At 44.3% G+C, this 26,892-nt stretch overlaps 1 protein-coding gene across 2 annotated transcripts; it reads right to left on the reverse strand.

Annotated features, from left to right (window-relative positions):
* Positions 1–2,545: 2,545 nt before the first annotated feature.
* LOC310794215 (centrosomal protein of 95 kDa-like) lies at positions 2,546–25,658 on the reverse strand. 2 transcript variants are annotated; one of them, XM_083656164.1, is made up of 21 exons: positions 25,540–25,658; positions 24,640–24,768; positions 24,178–24,285; positions 21,780–21,890; positions 20,553–20,670; positions 18,360–18,478; positions 16,667–16,872; positions 15,554–15,623; positions 15,169–15,320; positions 13,489–13,691; positions 13,034–13,163; positions 10,634–10,751; positions 10,185–10,390; positions 9,547–9,642; positions 8,691–8,841; positions 8,230–8,402; positions 8,065–8,139; positions 6,721–6,873; positions 4,920–5,066; positions 4,530–4,601; positions 2,546–3,557 (listed from the first exon to the last, which is right to left on the reverse strand). In XM_083656164.1, the coding sequence occupies exons 1-21, from the start codon at positions 25,562–25,564 to the stop codon at positions 3,381–3,383; spliced, it is 2,739 nt and encodes a 912-aa protein (XP_083512290.1). In that variant the 5' UTR covers positions 25,565–25,658; the 3' UTR covers positions 2,546–3,380. The 2 variants fall into 2 exon arrangements, with proteins under 2 accessions (XP_083512290.1, XP_083512289.1); XM_083656163.1 differs by having other exon boundaries at positions 13,034–13,166.
* Between the last annotated feature and the right edge of the window lie 1,234 nt (positions 25,659–26,892).

Below are 26,892 nucleotides of genomic sequence, written 5' to 3' on the forward strand. Positions count from 1 at the left end.
TGGCACTTTACACTACACATTGGCTGTGTGTAATTAGATTGTAATCACCTGTTAATTGATTACAATCAGACCAAGATGTCTGTGTGGTGATGTCACAGAATACTATCAATAAACCACTGGTCTACTTGTTGCTGTGAGTTTTGTATTGTTGTGCTAACATTCTGGTATGATAAACATGGACCTGGAACCATTCTGCCTATGTTTGAATCTGGTTTTCTATTTTGACACTTATGAGCACTCAGTGCAGACTCAGAGTAGTTAACTGTTTCTTTAATGATTAATACATGTCAGTTCGTGAATATATTACTTAATCATTAGATAGTTGCTGATTAGTCGGTCAATTCCTGAATAGAGTGGTTAATGATTAGTAAATGTGAAAATAATAATTGAAAACAAAATATTAAAAATATATATATGTATACCCCCCCCCCACATCAATTGGGTTAGGGTATGGTCGTGGTTAAGAAAACCCTAATCTTAACCACATCTATATGACTTGCTGAATGTTCTGTGTGTTTGAGCTGGGCTGTAGTCCAGTGGTGAAAGACCATGCCTTCCAACCCAAAGGTTTGTGGTTTGAATCCCGGTACGGATACTAAAACCTTTTCAAGTCTTTCATTGGGAAAGCCATAACAAAACTGCCTAGAGATCCATTGTAAGTTACCTAGGCTGATGGTCTAGGGGTTAAGGCGGTGATCCTTAACAACCCTGGTGCAGGTTCGATTCCTGCAGGGGATTTGATGTTGTCTCCCACTCCCTCTCCCCCCCCACTCCTCCTCCTCCCTCTCCCCCCCCCACTCCTCCCTCTCCCACCCCTCCCTCTCCTCCTCCCCCCCACCCCTCCCTCATCCCCTCCCTCTCCTCCTCCCCCCCACCCCCCCCCCCTCTCCCCCCCATCCCACCCCTCCCTCCTCTGCCATCTCCCGGTCTCCTTCCTTCACCGTGTTCTCACTCAACCACTCTCACCATCTCTGCAGGGACTGTGCCTGCTCCCCTCTCTCCTCTGCGGGTCAGTCCCTGCAGAGATGGTAGTAGAGTGGTTGAGTGCAAACAGGGTGAGAGGAAGGAGGCTGGGAGATACATAGAAAGATGGCAGAGGAGGGAATTTTGTTGGGGAAGGGAGACAGGAGGAAGGACGGGGCTGAGGAGAGGGAGAGGTCAGACGGTGGGTGGGAGATGGTGGTGGACTGGTTGTCCTCCTGCCTTGTCCCTCTACCCCCTCTCGCTCCCTGTCCTCTCTCCTGCCTTGAAGTCCTCTCTTTTAAGTCCTCTCTCTCCTGCCTTGCCCTCCTGCCTTGAAGTCCTCTCTCTCCTGCCTTGCCCTCTCTCTCCTGCCTTGCCCTCTCTCTCCTGCCTTGAAGTCCTCTCTCTCCTGCCTTGCCCTCTCTCTCCTGCCTTGAAGTCCTCTCTCTCCTGCCTTGCCCTCTCTCTCTCCTGCCTTGCCCTCTCTCCTGCCTTGAAGTCCTCTCTCTCCTGCCTTGCCCTCTCTCTCCTGCCTTGCCCTCTCTCCTGCCTTGAAGTCCTCTCTCTCCTGCCTTCTCTCTCTCCTGCCTTGCCCTCTCTCTCCTGCCTTGAAGTCCTCTCTCTCTCCTGCCTTGAAGTCCTCTCTCTCCTGCCTTGCCCTCTCTCTCTCCTGCCTTGCCCTCTCTCCTGCCTTGAAGTCCTCTCTCTCACCCCCCACAATGGAAGTCCTCTCTCTCCCCTGCCTTGCCCTCGCTCTCACCCCCCACAATGGATCTCTAGGCAGTTTTGTTATGGCTTTACTTCGCATTTGTGCTTGTCCTTGAATATGTCGGATTAAATGCAACACTAATTGTTCCAATCACGTCTCGTTCCACATATCTGATGTGAAATCATTGCAAGTTCAACGCCATAACTTCATGTCCAATCAGAACTGTTCAATGTAGCCGAATGCCATGGTAATTTTGTTGGAATTACTGCACCCACTAATTTAGGGGTGCCAAATGAACACAGTACTATAATCAAATTCAAATGAAGTACTGACCACAGACTGTAGAAAGAGATGTAATGCAGGATAGCCAAGCAAATGTGTTTGGATGGAAGTTTGACGCTAGGCCAATCAGAGGCAGAGAGGGGCGGGCTATGCCTTGGCCATCATCCGGAAAAAAATATCGCCTCCGGGACAACAACGCTTCCTACCCAGCATGTGCACATCTTTCCGACGGGTGGTTGTTATGGCAACTATCAACAACAAGACATAAAGACTGAAATAGGCTACCTTGTTAATGTGTCTGTCGGAGACACGGCCTAACGTTAACATTTATATCAGCCTGCGCTCAGCTATGTATACAGGAAGTAAACTGGATATTCAGGTGGGTTGTGACGAAGTTAAAACTGTCTAAGTGTTATTAAGCCATGAGCCCTCAAGCACAACCTGATGTTGAGATGCTCTCCTCCATGGACATGGAATCCAGACAACGAACGGAAGGTCAAGCAAGGGTTAACTTCAATCTCTTATTAGCTTCAGTCTTTAACTGTCAAAAAGATTCTAGTGAGAGAAGTCAGTGAGTTCACACATTTCATATGGAGTGAAGGGCATTTATGTGTTGATTAGACGTTAGTACCATTTAACAATGCAACCTTGGTGTGATATCATTGGTCAAGCTAGCAGTCCTACATTACCATGTTCTCGGTTCTGGCTAATGCTTGGAAACAATCAAATATGGAGCTATGGGAAAGGGTCAGTTAGCCTACATAAATGAGATTATCATCGCCCCCTGGTGCTCAGAAAGCACACTACAGTCAAATAAATAATTGAACACAGTGAGAACATCTCGTATAAGAGGAAAAAACAAAAGCATTAAAAGTCTTGTTAGTGTCTGATGATATTCATACAGATGAGTTTAAACATCTGTGGTCCCGGGTTGGCGAGAGGAAGAACTTTGTGTACTAGATGATGTCTGCTACAATAACTGCACACAGTGAGGGAGTCTTTCACATTCTTCAAGTTAATCAAGTATGAAAACCTATGGAAGAAGAGGACTTGGTCCCGAGGTGTCGGTAAGTTCTCGTATAGCAGCCGAGGTGAGAGGAAAGTTAGCTAGTAGCTACATTCTGTCCGTGTTCCTTCTGATAAATACTCGCTCCACAACACAGTCTGCTCTTGGTAGAAGGGAGAACATTGTGTCACGGGTGATGGTACACTATGTGTAACCTGGGATCACATAAGATTTTAAAATGATTAAAAAGTTTCTCTTCTTGTGCAAATCTTAGAAGGAAAGTGTCTGTGGAGACGGTGTCGTTGCAGCCAGTCAGAATATGTCGTACCCTCAGTTGTGACGGGGGGGGGGGAGACTGAGCTGTCTCTTGGGGCATTTTCCTTCGGTATAAAGTCCAGTGTGGAAACAGCCGTGGTGACGTCAGTGCAGACAGCTGGTGCTGTACTGGAAGGAAGCCATCTGGACCCGGCGCCGCAGCCTCTGGACCTCCAGGTCCCTGAAGTGGTCGTCGTCGTCGTTCTGGATGATGATGTTCTGCAGCTCGCCAATCTCCCGCTCCATCCTGCACCGCAGCTCTCGCTTCATCTTCAGCAGAGCCTGAAACACCAAAGCAGGGACACGCCTTAAAAAAAAACCAAGCAGGGACACGTGGTCTTCAAATAGAACATCTCTTCCTCTTGATGTGTGCTGAGCCAGAATGACTTACTTTCAATGCAAACAAGTCAAGATTCTGTGCATTCCAAAATGGATTGAGAGTTGTGTGAAAAGTTGAAACTATCGGTGTGAAGTATCACATTTATATATTTTTCTTTTTACAACCATTGTGCCTGTATTCCCTTTATTGAGTAGACTAGAAATAGTATGCGCTTTGCACGTTCATTAGCGTGCCTCGCTTGCACACGCACCTTGCAGGCTTTTCTCTCCCTGAGCAGATGAGCAACTGTGTCTAATTCAACACGTCTGTTAGTGATGGGAATAACGGCTCTTTGAAGGGAGCCGGATCTTATGGCTCCGTTCCTTTCCGAGAGCCGTTCAAAATAGCGGCTCCTCGTTCCCCTTTTTTTTAGGGGCGGGCACTAGCCTACTGTTGATCTGCGAAATCAGTAGGATAATGATATGGTACGATTTGGATCAGATTTGATCTTAGACCCAACACTATTTCATTTAGCATCTGTGGACTGCAGCAGCATTAAATTACTCATAGATCAATGATCTGCATTGTAAACATGACACAAGGTGACACCATATCCATCTGCGCTTAGTCAGTGAATTTACTTCTTCTATGAAATGTGTCGTGTAAATAAATTTGGCTTTCCTTGAATGCAATTCATGCAACACTTCGCTGCTCAGAAAGTCGACAGATGCACTCCGCGGCGTAGCCCGTTTTGATATTAAGCTGAGACCGCCCACACAGGCCAGTTACAGCATGCTCCGGTAGCAATTAACGAGTGCACCTATCCTCCCTGCTCAGCGGGCTAGCAGAGGGAGGTCTACCCTGTGTGTGTGGTAGGGAGCGGCAGGCAGTGAAATTTAGGCACAACATTAAAACTTCTCCAAAATGAGCTTTACCTTTTCTTGAGCTTTTTTCCGAACCTGGATCTCCTGCCGTTCTTGTGCGAGTGTTTCAGCCAGCAGTGAAAACTGAAAGACAGAACATTATACTTTTGTTTAAAAATACAACATTTGGTTTCCAACCATGTTAGACCTTCTTCAGTATTTATTATAATAAATTCAGTCTGCGCAGTGGACTTTTTGTGTGAGATATTATGTTATGTGTCTCCAAGGTTTTAGTATGTTTTTGGGTAAGAAAATACATTTGATAGAGGCCACGCATACATACAAATACTTGGAGCATCCATCCATTCATTCATTTTAAGCCTTTTACTTTGCTCAAATCAGATTTGGCGTTAGGGACTCCATTGCATTGAATAGAATGTCCTGTTTGCACAGTAGTCCCACCTGGTCCTTGTAGTAGTTCTCCATGGAGGTGATGTGGTCCTGGTGTCGTCTCTGGTGCTGCAGCCGCTGCTCCGTGGCGTACGCCCTCTGCTCTCTCAGCCGTGCCTTCTGCAGGTCCAGACCCTCCTCAAACAGCTGGCGAAACATCTACCGTACACACACACACACCATGACACACACACACACACACACACACCATGACACACACACACACACACACCATCAATACCCGATACTAACATGAACTGTCCTGCAACCTTAATCTTAGTAGAATTGAGTTAATATAGCTCATATTTCTTAGCATAGCTAATATTTAATAATTTTGAAGATTTTGTCTGGTGTTGAAGATAGACATCTTGCCCCTGCTAACTAGGTCATATGATGAAGATGAAGATTGTTCTTCACAGCAACAGATAGAATATGTGAGATGCTTGGCAGGGTTCAAATACGGCTTCCATTTTAGAATTATTTTCCCAGGCAGACCCTATATATATATATACTATACAACTGGTGTGTCGTGTGAGAGAAGTCCAGGTGTGCGTTGGGATTTTGTGACAAATTGAGCATAAAAAAATTGGGCAAGTTTGAAAACCACTGTACTATATATATATATATATATATATATATATATATGGCTGCTATGTGGCCTCACTTGCCCTATTGGCATGGGCAGGGCACAATGGCTCAACTTCACTCACTGATGACATCACAATTGCTCGAGTGACTATCACTGATCACATCCCCACAACATCCTGTTCTCCCTGTTACCCTCAGGGAGAAGATACAGGGTCCCAAAAGCACGCACAAATCGCTTGAGGAACAGTTTCTTCCCGCAGGCCACGAGACTCCTAAACATACACAAATAGTGTAGTAGCCGTACTGTACCGTACTGTAGCTGCTTCCATTACGTATGTCTAATGTTTAATTGTATGTTTAATAAGGAATATGCTATTTGCACCTGTATGTCAAATACGCCGAATTTAAAATGTTTAAGCACGTCTAAAGTATGCACATGACATGTGCACCTATGTGCAGTGAATATGCCACTGTCTCTGACTTGTCTCATCACTCTACTGCCTTATTGCTTGTTGTGTCTCTTGTTGTTTTTGCACTCATATGCCCTGTTATATTTGTACTATGTTGTAAACGGAGTCCACAGCACAAGAATTTCACACGTGATACTTGTACCATGGAGTGACAATAAAAATCTTGAATCTTGAATCATGGAATGCTCGAGTGACATTACTCAGCGCATGAGAAATAAAAACATCACAAATCTCACAAAGTGGGACAAAAATGGCAGAGACACAAACAAACAGAGACAGAACCCACGTACGCCCTTTTATATGATGGTGATGCGTGCTTTCCTTTTCGAACAAATACTGTTATTTTTATTGCAATTATGATTAATATTGTACATTGTTTTTTCCTTTTTTTGTTTTAAAATGTTTTTAATGTATTGTGTATTATTATTATACTTATTATAATTTTTTATATTGTCTTTTATGTTAATGTTCGAAATAAACAACATTCATCATCATCATCATCTCCGACAGCGGCTGGGTAATAAGAGCATCCCTCTTTCTATACATTTCCAGACTCTTTTTTTTTCTTCAAAATTCCCAAACTATTCAAGACTTGAAAATGATCAAATTAATTTTTTTATACTTTTCCAGACCTGCATAGGAACCCTGATTTATAGATCTCTTTAGATTTCACACACAACACATGGCGGTTTGAGGGAGTACACAGAGGGAAAGGGATAGCATCACTGACTCCATCAGAGGCCTGCAGTACCCACCCTCTCCTCCTTGGTGCGTGCTCTCATCAGGCGGGCCCGGAGCTGCACATGGTATTCGTTGTGGTACTTCTTGGCGCGGGCGACCTGCTGCCGCTGCTCTTTCAGTCTGTTCTGGGACGACTTCTGCTGCCGGATGCGCTCCTTAAAGTCCCTCTGGAGGAGGAACATTATTTTAGCTTGCTACTATCCATGCTGTGTGTGTGTGTGAGGAATGTTTACAAAAATACATGTATAAGAAACGTGTGTGTTGGAGTGAGATGTTTTGTCTCCAGTACAGTTTAAGGGTGTGTGTCCATATAGCGTTTTTCTTTTTTTAAGTGGACAAAGTGCTGCCTGGAGCACTTTGTCTAAGGAGAAATATGACGCGGACACGTCACCTGACGTTAGCTTAGCTCCTAGCTCAGTAACCATCTGGTTAGCACGTCTTCTAGCAGACAATACAGTGTTGTGGAACACGCGAGGCTTAACAGATATTTCCAATACACGACCGTTATCCATACTGCCTTTATGATCGCTGTTACAGTCATGTAAATTCACTGATTACCACGCCCTATTTAAGTTAAGTTATCCTTTATATAGGAGCAGTGGGCAGCCACAGGGCAGTGCCCGGGGACCAACTCCAGTTCTTTTGCCATTGCCTTGGTCAGGAGCACTGACAGGAGTATTAACCCTAACATACATGTCTTTGATGGTGGGAGGAAACCGGAGCACCTGGAGAAAACCCACACAAACACGGGGAGAACATGCAAACTCCACACAGAAAGGACCTGGGACGGACCGGGGACTTTCTTGCTGTGAGGCAACAGCGCTAACCACTGAGCCACCGTGCCTTCCGTCTCCATCGGACACTCTGGCTTTCTCCAGATTTGTTGTTGCTATGTCATTGCGATTGGTTGGCTGAGAAAAGCGGTTCATGTGACGTCACCCGTCACTTTTTAAAAAACTTTGTAAAGTGCTCCTCTGAGCTCAGTGCTTTGTGGCCTTGTTTCCTATTCGTACGCCTTGTTTCCTATTCGTACGCCTTGTTTCCTATTCGTACGCCTTGTTTCCTATTCGTACGCCTTGTTTCCTATTCGTACGCCTTGCGGCCGCTTCCCGTTACTTTGCTGGTGCTCAGTGAAAAGCTGCTATATGGACTCACACCCTAAGAATGAGACAATACACAAGTGGCAGAAAGCAGAAAGCAGTGTTTATTTGTGAAGATGAGATCACATTGTAAACATAGACGTGAAAGGATCTTTTGAGTGTGTGTGTGTGTGTGTGTGTGTGTGTGTGTGTGTGTGTGTGTGTGTGTGTGTGTGTGTGTGTGTGTGTGTGTGTGTGTGTGTGTGTGCTGAGGCTCACCAGACGCCTGTTGTGCTCCTGTTCTTTGCGGACGATGTCCCCCAACAGGTCATGTCTCCTCTGGGCTTCCTCCACCTGAAAGACAGGCATTTATTACAGGTATCCATCCATCCATCCAACCATCCAGCCACTGAACAATGTGTCCTGAGCGTAGTGAAGTCCTACCTGGCTGGAGAGTTGGTTGTGGCGCTGGTGGCTGTGAGAGGAGGAGTCGGCGTGGAGGCGGTCCACCTGCTGCATCTGGCGCTCCCACATGCGGCCCAGCGTGTGCCGGGAGACGTGGAGGTGGGGAAGCTCCTCCAGGAGCACCGGGAGCAGGTCGTTCTCCTTCACCTTCACTGGAGGAGGAGGAGGAGGGGGGAGAAACAAGACAGAATATTATGATCCTCTAATACTCAATCTAATTATTGCCCTTCCTCATCAATATCTCCATGGCTTTAGTTTCTAGTGGCTTCATCAAGACAGAAGCTTCTATGAGTGGAGGTTGAATGTTTTGATGCTTTTGGTCATTGAACTGAGGTCTTAATTGATGCAATACGTGTGTGCATGAACGCAAGACATTTTGGATATAGGAAAAATGACTTAAAAGATGTCAAGAGATCGGAAATGCAAAAGTCTTAACTGACTTGGTGGGGCTTTCCTGGGGGGCTCTTGCCGTCTGCGTCCTAGCGTGGTTTGTTTGGTGCGTGGTGACCGATGCTGGGCTCTCACTTCCACTGGGGCCTGTGTGGGGGTCCGGGGGACGTCCCTCAATATGGCCTCTCTGTATTCCCGCTCCTTGGCACACAGACGGTCAAAGGTCACATTCCAACAAAACCAAAAAGCCATGATACTGACCAGCAGTCACATGATACTGGCCAGCAGTCACATGATACTGGCCAGCAGTCACATGATACTGGCCAGCAGTCACATGATACTGGTCAGCAGTCACATGATACTGGTCAGCAGTCACATGATACTGGCCAGCAGTCACATGATACTGGCCAGCAGTCACATGATACTGGCCAGCAGTCAAGCCAACAGATTGTCTTTATTTTGTTCCTTTGTAGACACAGTTATCTCCATTGATATTATCCATTTTGCCTGATCTCATCCAAGCTGAAGGCAGTTTGTTCATTTTCATTCCCTCAGATGGTTTAATCTTGATCATGTAATCTGCAGAAATCAACATTTGATTTTGCATAAATTTTTCCTTATTTTTTAATACCTTTTTTAATCCTAGTTATGTGGTGGTTCGAAACAGCACTTTTATTTAAATTATCGGTGCGTTCCCGACTCGAATCTGATGCTCTGCACGAAAATGAGCGTGCGAGTGGAGAAAGAAGCACAGCGTGCTCTTTCTGAACAAATTAACGAACGGCTCAAGAAACAGCGACACACAGCAGCTTCTTCTTCATTCTATCAAGAGTGATCTGAAAAGACAAGACAGCAGCAGACAGTTGAGGGTTAGGAGCTCTGCAGGCAGGGAGCTGCTAGACTTACAGCTTCCTGAGCTTTGAGGCGCTCCTCGTCCAGGTGTGCCCGTTCTCCATTTTCATATCTTCTCAGCTCTCCAGCGTAGGCCTTGTTTACCAGATGCTGAAAGAAAGAATGCTCCAATTTACAACCTGATATACAGTATATTATATATATATATAAAACAACAATGTACAGTTCATGAATTGTGTAACTGAGACGAAATTATCGCATACGGGGGAAAGAAAGACCTGTTGATGAGTTTTTAGTTATTTAACGGACCTGAATAAGAATGCAATATAACTGGGGGAAAAAGTAAAAAGCATTAAAAATACACTGGAAAATGAATTGCTGAAAAGTGACCAAGGAGTGTTTTCACTGTTCCTACCTGGCTGTGTTTACACTGTTCCTACCTAGCTGTGTTTACACTGTTCCTACCTGGCTGTGTTTTCACTGTTCCTACCTGGCTGTGTTTTCACTGTTCCTACCTGGCTGTGTTTTCACTGTTCCTACCTGGCTGTGTTTTCACTGTTCCTACCTGGCTGTGTTTTCACTGTTCCTACCTGGCTGTGTTTTCACTGTTCCTACCTGGCTGTGTTTTCACTGTGTTCCTACCTGGCTGTGTTTTCACTGTTCCTACCTGGTTGTGTTTTCACTGTTCCTACCTGGCTGTGTTTTCTGTGAGGCTGTCTGTGGTGTAGCTCTCCTCGTCGTGCACGGCCGGCAGCTGCCAGGTTGCTTTGTCTCCCATCGTCCTGAATCGGCACCTCTGTCGTGGCGCCATCTAGCTGTCTCTGCAGGGAGCGCTGGGCTCGTGGAGGGGAGGGAGACAGGGAGCGCGTCCGGTGCCCAGCTTCAGCGTGGGGTGTTCCTGACAGAGAGGTCAAGGAGCAAATGGAAGAAAATGAGTAGAAATTAATCAATTTGAGCCAGAGAGGCTCAAATTTGAGCCTGAGCGGCTTTAGAAAGCTTCTTGAGAGACAATGTGTGTGTACCTGTGTGTAGGGTGTGTGTATGAGAGACAATGCGTGTGTAGAGTGTGTGTATGAGAGACAATGTGTGTGTACCTGTGTGTAGGGTCAGGGTGTGTGTTTGAGAGACAATGTGTGTGTACCTGTGTGTGGTCTGGGGGTCCTGCGACACTCCATGATGCTGTCACTGTGGTGGGACTGTTTGTCCTCTTCTCTGACCTCACTGGACTCTCCGCTTTCACCCAGGGCTCGCTTCAGCATCTACACAAATCACACACACACACACAAATATTTTGTATTTATTTTTGTTGGGGGTGGGGGGCATTTAGCCTTTATTTGATAGGACAGTATGCAGACAGGAAACAGTATGCAGACAGGAAACAGTATGCAGACAGGAAACAGTACGCAGACAGGAAACAGTATGCAGACAGGAAACAGTATGCAGACAGGAAAGGTGGAGAGAGAGAGGGGATGTGGTAAAGGACCACAGGTCGGGCACTCTACCAGGTGAGTGATGAGCATAAAATCAACTATACATAGGGTCATAAGAATTTTTTTTTTTTTTTTTCTTCCAAAACTCCATTTGATCTTTTATGAAATTACAATTTTTGCATTTTAATTTAGGGGTTAAGATCTTTTTTTTTAATGACTTGTCTCTCTCAGACAGCTCTTCAACATGCTTCTCAAAGTGAAAACCAAGTTGTGAGGTGACGCAAGACGGACCCCCCTGTCTAAACACCCCAATTGAAATCGGAATGATTTCTCTAGACCCATTTTTAAATTATGAAATCATTTAACACATTCACTGCCAGACGTTTTTTTTTTACTGTAGTTAGCTTCTGCCAGAGGGTTTTTTTGAGGATTCTGGCTCATCTTTCAAGACCCGAGGATTCTTTTCTGCTAAGATTTTGTGAACACACAATATCTCAAAAGAACTAATAGAATGTGTGCTTTCTCTGTCTAAAAGAGTTAGTTTGTAGAGTTAGTAGTTATGTAAGCATTAGCAGTTGAATACAGCATGGTTTCAGCGTCAGAAAAATTATTCAGAGATAAACGGCTTTTTGTGAAATTCGATAGAACAGTCACTTTAACCATTCATTTTTGGCATCAGTAAGACGTCAGACATCTAAACAATAGTTTTGAACAGTAATTTCCTCCATAACAGCAGGAAACCCCCCTCTGCTTCCAACTCCTCCCTCCGTGGGCGTTCTTCTTGGCTGCAGCGGCCGTCACAAGCTTGTCACCAGTCTCACTGCTTTGCTGCTGCTGCTGCCTGTCTGCGCGGCCGCTGTTTGAGGAAGTCTGGATGGACTCGCTCGCTTCTTGGAGTTTTGGTTGAGAGAAGCTTTTGCGATTCTGGTCATATTTATGCTGCATGTTTCAAAGTGTGTTCCACCTGTAATCTATTATGCAAATTTGCAATCCCGCATCGCCAGCAATCAGCGCGAAAACGAAAGCGTTTTCCCCCATCCATTTTCATGAGAATGGCTGCTTTTTGCTTGCCTTCCTCTAGTCAGGAGAGCACTGTCGCCACTTAGTGGGTCGGTGGAATGGGTTGTAAACGTTCGGTGGCTCCAATAATTATATAAGAGATGTAAAAGGGTTAGATGCACATCCCACGGTCAAAAAAAAAAAATTCATTTTTTTGACGTATTAATACGTCATTGGCAGTCAACCGTTGGATTATTTTTGACGTATTAATACGTCATTGGCAGTGAACGTGTTAATATTCCATCTTATACAGTTGATTACATTTTTATTACCAAATTCCATAATTCAGTCAGTTTTTTCTGCATTGTGGAAATCATATGGCCCTATATACACACCGCAAATAATCTAAATGACATTTAGATTAGATTGAGATGTATTTCGAACATGGTGAAAAACAAAACAAAACAAAAATAATAAAAGAAATATAGGCAAGAAAATGCCAAACAGGAATAGTCAATTGAATTCACAGCAAATACAGCAAATTCTCAAGAAATTCACATTTGTATATCATGTTCGAAAAGGAGTAAGAAGTAAATACTTGTCAAGTCCTACCCCTTGTTTATCTATATCTATATCTACTAGGGCTGTGAATCTTCACTGGCCTCACGATTCGATTACGATTCATCTGTCAACTATTCGATTCGATTCGATTAAACGATGCATCGCGATGCATCTTAAATCGATGCATCACTTTTTCCGCAATACATGATTTATTTTTTCTCACTTTCTTTTTTCTCACTGTGTGGCTACTTTTAAAATAAAAGTGCATTTGGAATTGCATTGTATTATGATCCATAATTAAAATAAACAACTGCATGTACTTACATTCTATTTTATTTGATTATAAAAAATAAAAAATAAATTTATAATCGATTTTTGATATTTGTTAATCGATGCAGAATCGTGCACGTCCGCATCGCGATGCATCTTATAATCGATTATTTTTGACACCCCTAATATCTACATTTGCTTGGTTACTACATGCAAATGACAATGTGCTAAGAGCAGATACAGGAACACGCAGACACACACACACCTGGTCACACACACACCTGGTCGAGCTCTTCAAGTCGTTGGGACAGTTTGTCTGACATGTCATGCAGCTCCTGTTCCGTCTGCCTGTTCTTCTGCCTGCGATAAGACAGAGGCTCCTCAAAGCCCTCCTCCACCACCACCCTGCTGCTGCTGGAACACAGAGAAGACAGTCTTTCACCTCAGGCAATGTTTTCAGTCCGATACATCATTGAGCCTCTCTGAGACATGTTTCATGTTGTCTCTCTGAGACATGTTTCATGTCGTCTCTCTGAGACATGTTTCATGTGCTCTTTAAAACGTCTCACTTCCAGTTTATGGAATGAACACAAATAAGCGTAACATGGTGACATTGTTAAACAGTGATGGAGAGTAAGGAGGTGGTAAGATAGTTGAGAAGAGAGAATAATAACGGCTTCCTCGAGTGCTGCAAAGGAAACTACTGTGCTGCACCTTTTCTACACAGCAGTCTCACCTGACGCCTCTCCCCTCTGTGTGAGTCATCCGTCTGTCCCGTTGCCTGCGGGCATAGCTCAGGTCCTCCTTCTCGCTGTCTGGGGGGCCGGGGTCGTTGTCCGGGGGGCCGGGGACGGTGGGCTCCAGCTCATCTTGCAGGGTGAGGAAGAGCACGTCTGGCTGGGTGCGGAACAAAACCCTCCTGGGACCCCCGTTAGTGGGCTGAGAGTGGAGAAAAGAGCTGTGACTTCACTCAGAAAAAGGCCCCACAGAAGAGCAGGCAATCATAAAAGACAAAGTAAAACAGCAAGATTCACCTGGTACTAGTCATCACTTGAAATACCGTATTTATTTAATATTGGCCTGGGCCTTTATTTACCTCAACTGCAGAGGGTACCAGTCATTTATGATATTATAGACATTTCAATTTCAGTTGTGTGAAGTATGACCATGTTTTGCTCTGTGGTTGTGGCAGCATGGGTGTAGTGGATAATTCAGTCACAGACACAGGTCCCATTCTTCAAATGTAGCTACTGCCATCTTGTGGCAGTTGTATGTTAGGTTATATTTGATTTGACCTTAATTTTTCTCAACAAATCGAACATATAAAATCACAATAAAGACAAAATCATTTATAACCATGAAAAATTAAATCAAACAGTCGTCATCAAAAACACAAACAAGGATGAGTTTGAGAAGGGGCTGAAGGAAGCAAAGGTGTATGTTTGTGCCGACCACGCCCAGGCCATTATCGGAGACCCGGCTTTAAATTGACTACTATTAGAGTAAATATGGTATTTAAGTATAATCTCCATTTGACATATATGGCTATTGGCTACAGTGGCCGTCCAGTATCAATCTAGTGAGAAATGCAGCAGTGAAATCAGCAAGAACCAAACAGTCCCCTGAATAAGAAGGAGGAAGAAAAGGTAATGCTGTGGTTAAAGGCTGTTACACACCAAGTGCGATGCGATGCGAATTTAGACCCACCTGTCAATCACAGCAACAGATGTGTACACGTCGGAAGCGAATTGCTGAAAAATCGACCTTGGTCCGAAAAAATGAACGCCGCAATAACGCTCAGCGAAACTTCGCCATTGGTATGCCCGGTTGATTTGATTGATTGACTGGAAAATATTATTGACGTGTGAATTAATCGCACGAAAAAAAACGCTCCTGATGTGTAAGGACCTTTAGAAAAAATTATTCTTAACAAAAGACTGAATAACTGCAGGTTTCAAATAGTTTCTCATCCGCTCAACATTGCTAGGCTTTGGGTGTGGTTGTAAACGAAGACGAATCAATAAGTGCAACTTAAAGCCTTAAATTGATGAGAGTAAAAGTCAGGCTGAAAAGCAAAATGATTTGCCTGATTACGAGCCAGTGTGTGGGAGCTGCTCCCGTGTGCGGGAGCTGCTCCAGTGCGCGGGAGCTGCTCCAGTGTGCGGGAGCTGCTCCAGTGCGCGGGAGCTGCTCCAGTGTGTGGGAGCTGCTCCAGTGTGCGGGAGCTGCTCCAGTGTGCGGGAGCTGCTCCAGTGTGCGGGAGCTGCTCCAGTGTGCGGGAGCTGCTCCAGTGTGCGGGAGCTGCTCCAGTGTGCGGGAGCTGCTCCAGTGTGCGGGAGCACAAACGACTCTGTTGAACTGTGAAAAGCAAACACACCCATATAAGAACATGAATGATGGCTTGTTGCTCCCCTACCTCTAGCGTCTCCGCCTCTGTCCTGTCTCTCTGTTGACTGGACACAGACTCCGCCTCCACCTCTGTCCGGGCTCTCTGTTGACTGGACACAGACTCCGCCTCCACCTCTGTCCGGGCTCTCTGTTGACTGGACACAGACTTCTCACTCTGAACTGGAAATCAAGCAGGACATGACATTAAAACTGTAGGTGAAACACTGGTGGATCTTCACTTTTTAAGCATGCACACATCCAGACAGGTGATCGAGCAGTCGTATGCTTTGGTATGGATTCTTATTATTATCATTTTTGTATCTAAAAAACAAACAAACAAACAAAAAACACGCTCATGGGGTTTGAGGCTCCAGCAGCTGAGTCAGAGTGCAGGTATGTGTGTTTTGACTCACTGGGAGAGTGGCACAGAGCGGGAGACTGCAGGCCGTTGGTAAGGACTGTCTCAGCCACCCGTCTAGAGCTCTGAAACAGAGAAACAGAGAGTCTGAGCAAAGGAGCCAATCACTAAACCATTTAAAACTCAATCACTTATTAAGGGAAATATACTTATCAGCAACTTGCTGATGTCAACAGTGAGAGCGAGAAAAAGTGCAAAAACAACAACAAAAACACAAAGATTAATTGCACCATATATACCGACAGCTAGACATATATCCACCTAGGCCGGTACGTAACAGTTGCATAATATGATTTTCTTGTGGTATTTTCTGATACCCAGTTTAGTTTTAGAGCCCGACCGATACTGGATTTTGGAGGCCGATGCCGATACCGATATTAGGGAGTAAAAAGATTCCGATATCGATCGGTCGATATTCTTATATTATATAATACACATTATATTACACAATGTTTTTGCAATGATCCCTCAAATATCAAACACTTGACAAACATATGACTTGACATGACTTGAGATATGTAATGTAGGGAGGATATTTTACAGCTGATCAATAAACTTTATTGTCCAAAATGACATCAATGCAATGAAACGGTCAACTGAACTGGGAATTTAATAATTATAAAAATCTAGAAATACAAAAACACAAATAGAACAAATATAAAATATAACTTGAGGTAAGAAAAAAGATCAAATCTACACAACATGCTGTCTATAACTTAAAAAACACAAAATAAAAAAATATCGGCATATCGGCCGATACCGATATATCGGTTATGGGCCAATATCGGCCGATAATATCGGTGGACCGATATATGGGTCGGGCTCTATTTAGTTTGCTTAGTTAACTGCTCTTTTTGTCTTGCTGTTTTAACATGTTATTTTCACAGTAGACCTCCTTGGGACGGGTGCTGCCAACGAGCAGGAACCAGCAACACATTTGATTATGTGCCAAAAAGCTGCATTTATTGGCAATACTGTAATATAATTCATTGCCTCTGAAGGCTAATAATTTCCGTGCCGTTCCAAATTGAATGCAGATAATACAGTATGTATTGTAATGACCGTAAAACAATGTCATTGGCGAGGGAACCCCAGATTACCAGCTCACCTCTGCAGTCACAGGGGCGCCCTCCTCCTCTGAACGCCCGTGGCCGAGGCCCTCAGCTGGGTGGGGAGCTACGTCCGGCCTGTGCTGGCTGCTGCTCTGGTAGGGGGGCTGCAGAGGGATGGCCGGGTCCAGCGGCTCGGTCGCTGGAGCGGCCTGGGGCTCCAGAGGTTCCGACATGATGGCAGCTGGAGCGGGGACAGATGCTCCTTAAAAAAAAATTTTTTTTTAAATTAAAGGTTAGTCTTTAATCAATTAATCAATCTTTTTTTTTTTATATACCGTAAATTCCGGACTATAAGGCGCACCGGTCTATAAGCCGCACCTTCAAAGGTGACTATTTTTTTCTTCTATAAGCCGCACCGGTCTATAAGCCGCGGGTGTTTTGATGTTTAATTACCATATGTAAGGCTTCGTGCACAGAGGGGATTGTCGGGAAAGAGATGGCTGTTTGGGGAAGCTCCCATTTATTAACATTTCAACAAAACAAAAGTCAGGTCACTAATCCCCAGACAAAATCACACATTGTGAGATGCTTAAAAATCACCATCGGCGGGAGCTGCTGTGCAGCCAAGAACACAAGTGAAATTCGTTCTCTCGTGACCTGTGGTTCTCAACGTGATGGACGATTCACCTTTCTTGTTAACAGTCCTAGTGAGAGGCAGGTCGAACGTCAAAGGCACTTCATCCATATTTATGATCTGCTCCGGTCCGATGGAATATTCCTTGATCTTTCTTTGTGTGAATTCGCCGAAGTTTGTAATTTTCTCCTGGTAGTCGGGAGGGAGTTGCTGACACACAGTCGTCCGCGCCCTGACGGACAGTCCCTTTCGTCTCGGGTTTGTGCATGATCCTTTGCTGCTGCTGCTGTTGTTGTTCCTGTCTCGCTACTGTCTCAGACATGGCTTTCAGGCTCAATCGCCGCCATCGTCGTAACACAGCCAGTTCTCCATCTTTTGAAGCATGATGTTAGATTACAACGAGCTAGTTGTGTGGCTTAGCCTTCCAAAATGTTGCTGTTAGTTTTTTAGAATGTAATACATAGAATTGGGAATGTTACATTCAATTTCATTCAGACTGTCTGACAGGCTCAATCGCTGCCTTTTTCCCCCCGGAGCGAGGGAGGAGGGAGGGAGGGTGTTTTACCGTAGTGGCTGAGAGAGAGTAGTGGCACAGTGCTCCAATCAGGTCGCGAGGCACATTTTTTGCAACATCATCCAATCAGGGTCTCGCTCTCATAATGTCTGTCTTGCTCTCGTTCTGCCTCATACCAACATCCATAGATTTTGGAGGTTCCCGAGTGGCCGTTTGCTGGAAAAATCCATAGATAAGACGCACCGTTATATAAGCCGCAGGGGGCAAAAAAGGCCAAAAAACGGGAAAAAAGCCGCGGCTTATAGTCCGGAATTTACGGTATATATATTTTAATTTGCAATTTTCAAAACGTAAAACAGAAACAATTAATCAATCTTTAAATTAGGCGTTATTAGAGGCAAGAAATAATAGTCCCGCAGCTCAAAATGACCATTTATCAGCAGGTGTTTGATAGGGTTGTTGATGTGTAACATCAATAAGTATAACCCCTTTATTTGAAGCTGCATCGTCAAAGAAGAAATAGTGGATGTCCTGTACATAAAGACAGCAGGACATTTTGCCCAACATGTCCTGCTGTCATTGCTTTGTGTTTGTGTCTAACCTTCTTGTTTGGCTGTGAATGTGCGTGCCGTGTCTCCCAGCCCAATCAGCTCATTCGTTGATCCCATCTCCTCTGCGTTCCACGAATGGAGGGAATGTTTACTGGATTGGACACCAGACCTACAGAAGAAGACACAATCTGATTGGACACCAGACCTACAGAAGAAGACACAATCTGATCCAACTGCAAGTCACATTTCACACTATATGCAAACATCTAGTTATTGTACATGTACTTAACCCATTGATACCTGATGCAGCATTTGCGTGCATATTAGGGGTGGGGGAAAAAATCGATTCACCTAAGTATCGCGATTTTTAATGTCACGATTTTTTGGATCGATCTTTTATTCCAGAATCGATAATCGCAAATTAAAAAAAAAAAAAAAAAAAAAAAATTTTTTTTTGGGTGCTTGCAGTCAGGCCACTCACTGAACAGCAGGCCAGGCGCCGCCTACTGGTTTACTAGTGGTTTTATTACTTTATTAGTTAGTCTGAAGTAATAATTACACTTCAGGGTTAAAGTGGGTGCATCTCATTGTAAAATTGGACTTCAAACGGCCCAAATCTGGCTTCAAACGGCCCAAATTTCACGCGCGTTGGCCCATATCGGCCTGGCCTGCTTGGTATCTAATGCCCGGCCTGAATTATGATCCCAGTCCGCCCCTGTTTTTAACTATATCGCCCAGCCCTACTCATGATATATAATATACAGTCTCTAGTGTATGATTCAACTTTTCCCATGTTCTAATCTAGTGTAAAAAAGCAAACAAACTGAAAAAAGAAAAGAAAAAAATAAACAAAAATCGCAATAAATCGTAATATCCAATCGCAATAATCGTAGAATCGCAATACTTAAGAATCGCAATATAAATCGAATCGGCACCCAAGAATCGTGATAGTATCGAATCGGGAGATAAGTGAATCGCCACAGCCCTAGTGCATATCCCTCATTTGTGTGCGTATCCCTTTAAGACCGCGAACCGCATATCCCTTTAAGACCGCGAACCGCATTAACGCAGTTCGCGGTCTTAAAGGGATACACACACAAATGCTGCATCAGGTATCAATGGGTTACAAAAAGCTGCCTCTAATACAAACAGAGAGGGGGCTGACATACGAACAATGTCCTGCTCTGGATTTGTCCCGGGACTTCATGCTTCACTTCACTGTCTTTAAAGTATTCATATAATCAGAGACAATTTCATATAAATAAGTGTCTGTTTTGCTACTCTTTTAATCACCAAACAATATAAAACAAAAATATGAAACCTACACCCTGTTCCTGAAAGAAGCTTTTCCATTGGCTGTTCTAGGCTAGGTGGGTCTTTCCTGAAACACAGTTTCACATCCGCCCACAGTTTTATTGTCAAGAGATTTCTGGGAAGCGTTGGGAATTATTATTAGTCTTCATAAAGTATGCAAATATGTTCCATCAGCTGCATTCAAAGCAAAACAGGGACAGAAATCAAGAGCTACAAACAATTAATTGATGAGGGGAAACTTGCTCATATGATTCTTTAAGTTTGAGCTCTACTCACTGACCTCATGTTGACAGCATTGTGAGGAATGCTACCTAGCTGGCTGTTGTGTCAATAGGATGTACAGTCAGGATCAGCACTGAGGAGGATGTGGTGACAGACAGTCATGTGGAACACAACTGACACTGTCAGCAACTTCTGCTTTAAAGGACAGTCAGACACAAACACAAGTGATCTGTTGCCTGTCACTCGTGTCCTTTTTGTTGATGTGACTTTTATTTTATTCCAAGAAGTATAGAAGTTAGCTTTGTTTTTTATTGATCTTTTGATTTGTACGGGAGCGAGTGAGTGGATCTCTGCCTAGCAGGACCAGTGGATCTCTGTCTAGCAGGACCAGTGGATCTCTAGCAGGACCAGTGGATCTCTAGCAGGACCAGTGGATCTCTAGCAGGACCAGTGGGAGATATTTGGGTCAAATATAATAATGGAGTTGATGCAGCTCGACACAGTTTGATTGACAGGTGATCTCTAAGTGCAGTGCAAAAACAGCACAGTAATAATGAGCGCTGAGCAGCACCCAAGATCAAAGAAAAAAAAAAGTAGATTACTGCTTTAAAATCAATAGTTCACAAATGGACACATCATAAATAAATTGTGTCAAGTCATCCCCTGTCTCTTAGCAAATAGGTAGTATGTGTAAGACGAACACTCACTCTCCACTGGAAGACTGGGACGCTCCCTCCAGCAGGGCCTCCTTCTGCTGCCTGGCCTCGGAGCCCACTGGCTCTGTGCTTCCACAAGGGCCATCCTCAATGAGCAGGTCATTCAGCTCTAATGGACAAAGACATGGACAGTCTCAATGAGCAGGTCATTCAGCTCTTATGGACAAAGACATGGACAGACTCAATGAGCAGGTCATTCAGCTCTTATGGACAAAGACATGGACAGACTCAATGAGCAGGTCATTCAGCTGCTTATGGACATAATGTCCAGTTCATGTTGGTCTTAAACTGGGTTTAGAAGACATGTCCAGTTCATGTTGAAGGACGGACTGATTGTGTCTCAGTTGGTGAAAAGGAGAAACAGGCTGCAAAATGGCACAAAGGCCTGTAAGGCAAACCCAAATTAAATGTTGAGTAGAACTTTCAGGAATTTATATTTATTCCAATGCAATTCCATGTTTATCCCAGTGCAATAAAACTCATACTAGTGCAATCATTTATGTATACTCCAGTGCAATAATATATCTATTCCAGTGTAAACATAGCACACTTACCCTGGCACAAACATCCACTGTAGATTTTGGATATATTTTATTATATTCTTCTTATTCACTATTTACTTATTTTCTATTTTTTACCTTTTGCCCCTGAGATTGCTGCCATGTTTGATCTTGCCGTTTCGTCTCACGGTCTCCTAACTGCACTGATGAGGAGTAGCACTAGACACTCTAGATGTCGTTGTTATGTACAATGACAATAAAGTATTTCTGAAATTCTGAAATCTGAAATCAATGGAAAGGTTTCAATTCCGATTCCAGTTTTTATGCTTTACATTTGATACACATTCTGATACTTTCTCAATATGAGTTTATGTTGATTGAAAGCATGTTTCATGGTGCAATCCAATCAAGTACATATTTGTGTTACATTAACATAGCATCAGCTTTTCTAAACATAATTAAAACCTAATAAAGCTGTGTTCCACAATAGAAAAGCAGAGCTCACATTAAAAATCTATTATTTTTTAAACTTTTTGATACATTTTATTATAATAATAAATACGAAAATTGTGTATGGTAGTTGACAGAGAAAATAGTCATTTTGGTTGTACAAAAACATAAATACTGTACCATTTCCCTTAACTCCTTTGTAAAAATGGAAACTTGCATGATTTGTAAAGTTGCTGAGGGCGGTGAAAATGACAAATGAAATAACTACCTCCATTCTGTGACTCATCACTTATCTCCTCGTTGAGATACTCCAGCAGGCCATCAAAGATGTCCAGCAGGTTCTTGATAGCCTCTTGGTCTCCTCTGACAATATTTTCCCCTGCGAACACACAGGCATCACCAGCATTACAATGAATATTCAAAACTCAGCTGTTCAATACAATGAATATTACGACAGGATCATCTCATTTCCGGTATTAAACGATTTTTGTCTTATTACATAAGTGATTGTAATGTGTAGATGAAACACCAGATTATGTTGAAAATCTTTTCAAGGAGGATATTCAAATTCAAGCATATTCCGAACCTTGAAAACATGACTGTTAAAATCAAGCATTTTCCAAACTTTCAAGACTTTGTACGAACCCTGAATGTTAAGTATTAGGGACTGCTGGCTGGTAAGTATTACCGCAGATTCACACCAGGTGCTATTAATAAGAAGCAGAGCTGAAGCAGCGCTTAACAGAAGCTGAGTGCCACGCTAAACCGGTCACACCAGAAGCACTCTGCCCTCCCCCTGCTCACAACTTGCATTGACGTCATGCCCGGCAGCTTGGGTGCAGCGCGCTGCACGCTTGAAAAATAGAACAGAAGCTGAAACTATCGCTGCAGCGTAGCTTCAGCAGGCGGCTGGTGTGAACGGTCTCGCCTGTTAACAAGGAAGCCGAAATTAAACTGCCATAGCGCTGCGTAGCTTCAGCTAAATGAAACTGCCATAGCGCTGCGTAGCTTCAGCACTGCGTAGCTTCAGCGCTGCGTAGCTTCAGCGTGGCTTCGGCGTATGGTGTGAACGAGGGCTTAGGACCTGCTGGCTGGTAACTGTGGTAGTTTTTATTTAACATTGACTTCAGTTGTATTGTCATCCAACCGGCATGCGCTACCATGTGACATGACTTCAGGGTGCGTTTCTGCAACATAACTGAGAGGAGCCTATTCAAAATACTCCCATCCATATACTGTTAATATGATCCTGAACATACTTTAGCCCTTTCAGATGGCAATGTTATCTGTTTTGGGGAGCTCTGATAGATAGCCTCGTAGTTCTGAGCTAAAGGAAAATAGGAGAATGTTGACATCATTTTCTAGGAGAACACAAGACCCAGGACCCAGGACATTTTACAATATCCCCCCCATTTTCCACATGTTTTCCTGAATATTATTTTCTTTCATCCTCTGTGAATAGTAGGGGTGTCAAAAATAATCGATTATAAGATGCATCGCGATGCGGACGTGCACGATTCTGCATCGATTCACAAATGTCAAAAATCGATTATTAAAAAATAAATAAAAATTTAATAATCAAATAAAATATAATGGAAGTACATGCAGTTGTTTATTTTAATTATGGATCATAATACAATGCAATTCCAAATGCACTTTTATTTTAAAAGTAGCCACACAGTGAGAAAAAATAAATCATGTGTTGCGGAAAAAAGTGATGCATCGATTTAAGATGCATCGAGATGCATCGATAATCGTACTCAAATCAATCGTAGCCCTCTGAATCGTAATCGAATCGAATCGTGAGGCCAGTGAAGATTCACAGCCCTAGTGAATAGCTCTCTGTAAAAGCGTCTATGTCTATGTATGCCTAGGTGAAGGTAGGTAGTAGTTAACCATCCTCCCTCACTCTTCTCCGCATACTTTCTCTTCATTAATTAGCTGTTAAGAGTGAGAATATAATAGCGACAACAGTGTTTCTCACCTGTGATGTGTGAGAGGCTGATCTGAAGGTAATCCAGGGCTTCTCACCTGTGATGTGTGAGAGGCTGATCTGAAGGTAATCCAGGGCCAGTGTTTCTCACCTGTGATGTGTGAGAGGCTGATCTGAAGGTAATCCAGGGCCAGTGTTTCTCACCTGTGATGTGTGAGAGGCTGATCTGAAGGTAATCCAGTGTTTCTCACCTGTGATGTGTGAGAGGCTGATCTGAAGGTAATCCAGGCTCACCTGTGATGTGTGAGAGGCTGATCTGAAGGTAATCCAGCTCACCTGTGATGTGTGAGAGGCTGATCTGAAGGTAATCCAGGTGTTTCTCACCTGTGATGTGTGAGAGGCTGATCTGAAGGTAATCCAGCTCACCTGTGATGTGTGAGAGGCTGATCTGAAGGTAATCCAGCTCACCTGTGATGTGTGAGAGGCTGATCTGAAGGTAATCCAGCTCACCTGTGATGTGTGAGAGGCTGATCTGAAGGTAATCCAGGCTCACCTGTGATGTGTGAGAGGCTGATCTGAAGGTAATCCAGCTCACCTGTGATGTGTGAGAGGCTGATCTGAAGGTAATCCAGCTCACCTGTGATGTGTGAGAGGCTGATCTGAAGGTAATCCAGGTGTTTCTCACCTGTGATGTGTGAGAGGCTGATCTGAAGGTAATCCAGGTGTTTCTCACCTGTGATGTGTGAGAGGCTGATCTGAAGGTAATCCAGGGCCAGCGAGTCGATCACGGACTGAATGTTATGGACGTCATCCTCTTGACTGCAGGGGGCCGCAATATAATCTGAATACACACATACACAATTTGTCAATAAACAAAGCCACACATCTGACCACACAAACATACTTAAATACACAGCAGCACACACGTGTTCAAACAACACAAACACCTCCTTGTATACAGTACTTATACCACAGTAATGATGACTTAAACGCATGAAAGGGCTCAGCAACAGAAACAGTCTTGTGATAGCAGGTTTGCTGGTGTCAGGAAGCATTCCTGACATACTAAGCAGGCACAGGGGAATGTGCAGCTCACTAACCTTCAGGATCAGTTGTGTTATGAAGATCAGAATTGAATGCCCTTGTTGTTTCCTCGTTCAAGCTCAAACCCTGACATCCAGCAGCTTGATCTTACCTGGAACCTTCTCCCCCAGGATGTTCTCATACAAGGCAATGAAAACATGGGCATCACAGTCCGTCACCTTCCTCAGTCTTAGCTTTATGAGACACTTGCTGAGTAGGTCATTCGCCACATCTACCCAATCTGTAATAGAAAGGAAAAGAATCATCGTGTTTGTGCCCAAAAGACTCCAAAAATAGTCTCAATCTGGCCTGAAGTCGAGAAGGAAAACAATTCATGCCGTGTGTGTACAGGCTGAACAGAAACAGGGAAATCAATGTGAAGTAGGCTTACATCATCAGACAAAATACAGAACAATGACGGGACAGTTCAAGGTGGACAAACAATGCATAAACGGGGCTTAAAATAAAGAACGAAAACGCGACTTTTAACCAATTTGACCTGGAATAATGCAACCATCACTGCCACAGTGCCAATCCGCGGCAAACTGAGCGGGGAAGTGCCATACAACACAACACAACACAACACACATCTCTCTCTGTTAGCTAACGACTGGTCCCATTATATTATTAAGAAATGCGATAGATAGCGATCAATTCAGAATGACAAAACCAGCAAGCAGCCGTTGAACGACTGTTACCTCGGCTAAAGCTACCTTTTGTTTACTGTAACTTTACCGACTCAGTGAACGTACTCAGAAGTGGCTAGCTAACATTATATAGCGTTACTAACTCGGTGTGTTTGCTGACTGGAACATTCAGAAAACGTTCAACATATTAAATGACGTGTTATCTCTTAAATGTGGGTAGGGGTGCTGGTCGGCTTTCGCTGATATCAAGGCAATAGGGTGAGCTAGCAGCTAGCGTTAGCTCGTTAGCACATCTTACGTGTCGGTATCCTCCTCGCTTTTCCCAGACTGGAGGAGTGGAGTTTCGACCGCATTAATAACGTTACCTCTTTCTCCCTCCGGGGTTCCCATCAAACAGCTGGAGCTCCAAATCCACAGACAGACACAGACAGCGCGCAGCCGCTCTGACCCGAGTGTTGTTGGTGTGTTTGCTGTGTTGTGTAGTGGTTTGGTTTTCAGGAACAGAACAGGGAACTGTCGGCTCTCATTTAAAATTGAACTATCCTCTGATTGGATGACACGCTCGCTCGTTCTTGTTTCCGGAAGTGCCTCTCGGATGGGTGCGTTCCACAGACAGACTGGCATCGCTACTCTGAGCATTTATTACAAAAGCACATTTATTTATGATCATCTTCTAGAAAGCACCAACGTGCTTTGACCTCGTGTCAATTATCGCTATCCCTACTGTACACTGCAAAGTAGTAGCGTTAGTTCGCTTGCATCATGTGTGAAGTTAAAAAGTGTGAATGGTGCAATGAGCCAGGTCATTCACCAGAGGGCGACAGAGCTCCGTGTGTCGGTGTGAAAAGCGTGAGATTGCAAGAGAGTGCAGTAACAGTCGGCACAGGACATTACGTCATCACAGGATAAATGCGATTGGCTGGCTGAGGTTCAAATCTGAGCCAGCCAATCGCGTTGTCCTGCACTGTTTGGGACGTGTATAAAAGGCGACCGCTGACCGGGGTGGGTGGGGGAACCAGAGGAGAGGGGGGGAGAAGAGGAGGGGAGAGATGAGAGGAGAGGAGGGGGAGAGTGGAGGAGGAGAGAAGAGAGGGGGAGAGGAGAGAGGGGGAGAAGGAGAGGAGAGAGGAGGAGGGGAGAGAGGGGGAGAGGAGGAGAGGGGGAGGGGAGAGAGGAGAGGAGAGGAGGGGGAGGGGAGAAGTGGAGGGGAGTAACCTCGCGTCACCAGGCTCTTCTCGGCGAGAAAGAGCCTGGCTCCCGCCCACAATTGATTTTGTCACCCTACTGGTTCCCGCCTAGAGCCCGCCCTAGACCGGATGGCAGCGTTTCTAGCTCGTCAACTTTCACGTTAACTTGACAATTTGACCCAAGTATCAGAATCCTCTTTCACCGTTTTGACCGGTGTGTCAGGCGGTGGTGGCGGAGATGCCATATTGCATAAACGTTTTGTTTTATGTAACGCTAGCTTTGTTTTGATCAGACTCTAGTTTAGGTAACATCACCGCGTCAAGCTAACGGCAACAAAGACGTTGTTAGGCGCATTGCCATCCGGTGTTAATTCTGGGTCCGGGGTTTACGCCCCCATGACAAAAAGCGGGGTGGAAGGTGCCCAGACTAGAGGGGAGAGGGGGAGAGTAGAGGAGGAGAGAAGAGAGGGGGAGAGGAGAGAGGGGGAGAAGGAGAGAAGAGAGGAGGAGGGGAGAGAGGGGGAGAGGAGA

This window comes from Poromitra crassiceps (genome assembly GCF_964638095.1).
Source record: "Poromitra crassiceps genome assembly, chromosome: 19".
In the NCBI taxonomy this organism is placed as follows: domain Eukaryota; kingdom Metazoa; phylum Chordata; class Actinopteri; order Beryciformes; family Melamphaidae; genus Poromitra; species Poromitra crassiceps.

What these genes read in the sequence shown, in the direction of transcription:
- LOC310794215 (XM_083656163.1), bottom strand. Translation starts at nt 25,564, where the DNA reads ATGGGAACCCCGGAGGGAGAAAGAG. An exon ending in CCTGGGGGAGAAGGTTCCAG is followed by an intron (nt 24,286 to 24,639) that starts GTAAGATCAAGC and finishes GTGTGTATTCAG; the next exon opens with ATTATATTGCGGCCCCCTGC. An exon ending in GCGCCCCTGTGACTGCAGAG is followed by an intron (nt 15,624 to 16,666) that starts GTGAGCTGGTAA and finishes TCTCTGTTTCAG; the next exon opens with AGCTCTAGACGGGTGGCTGA.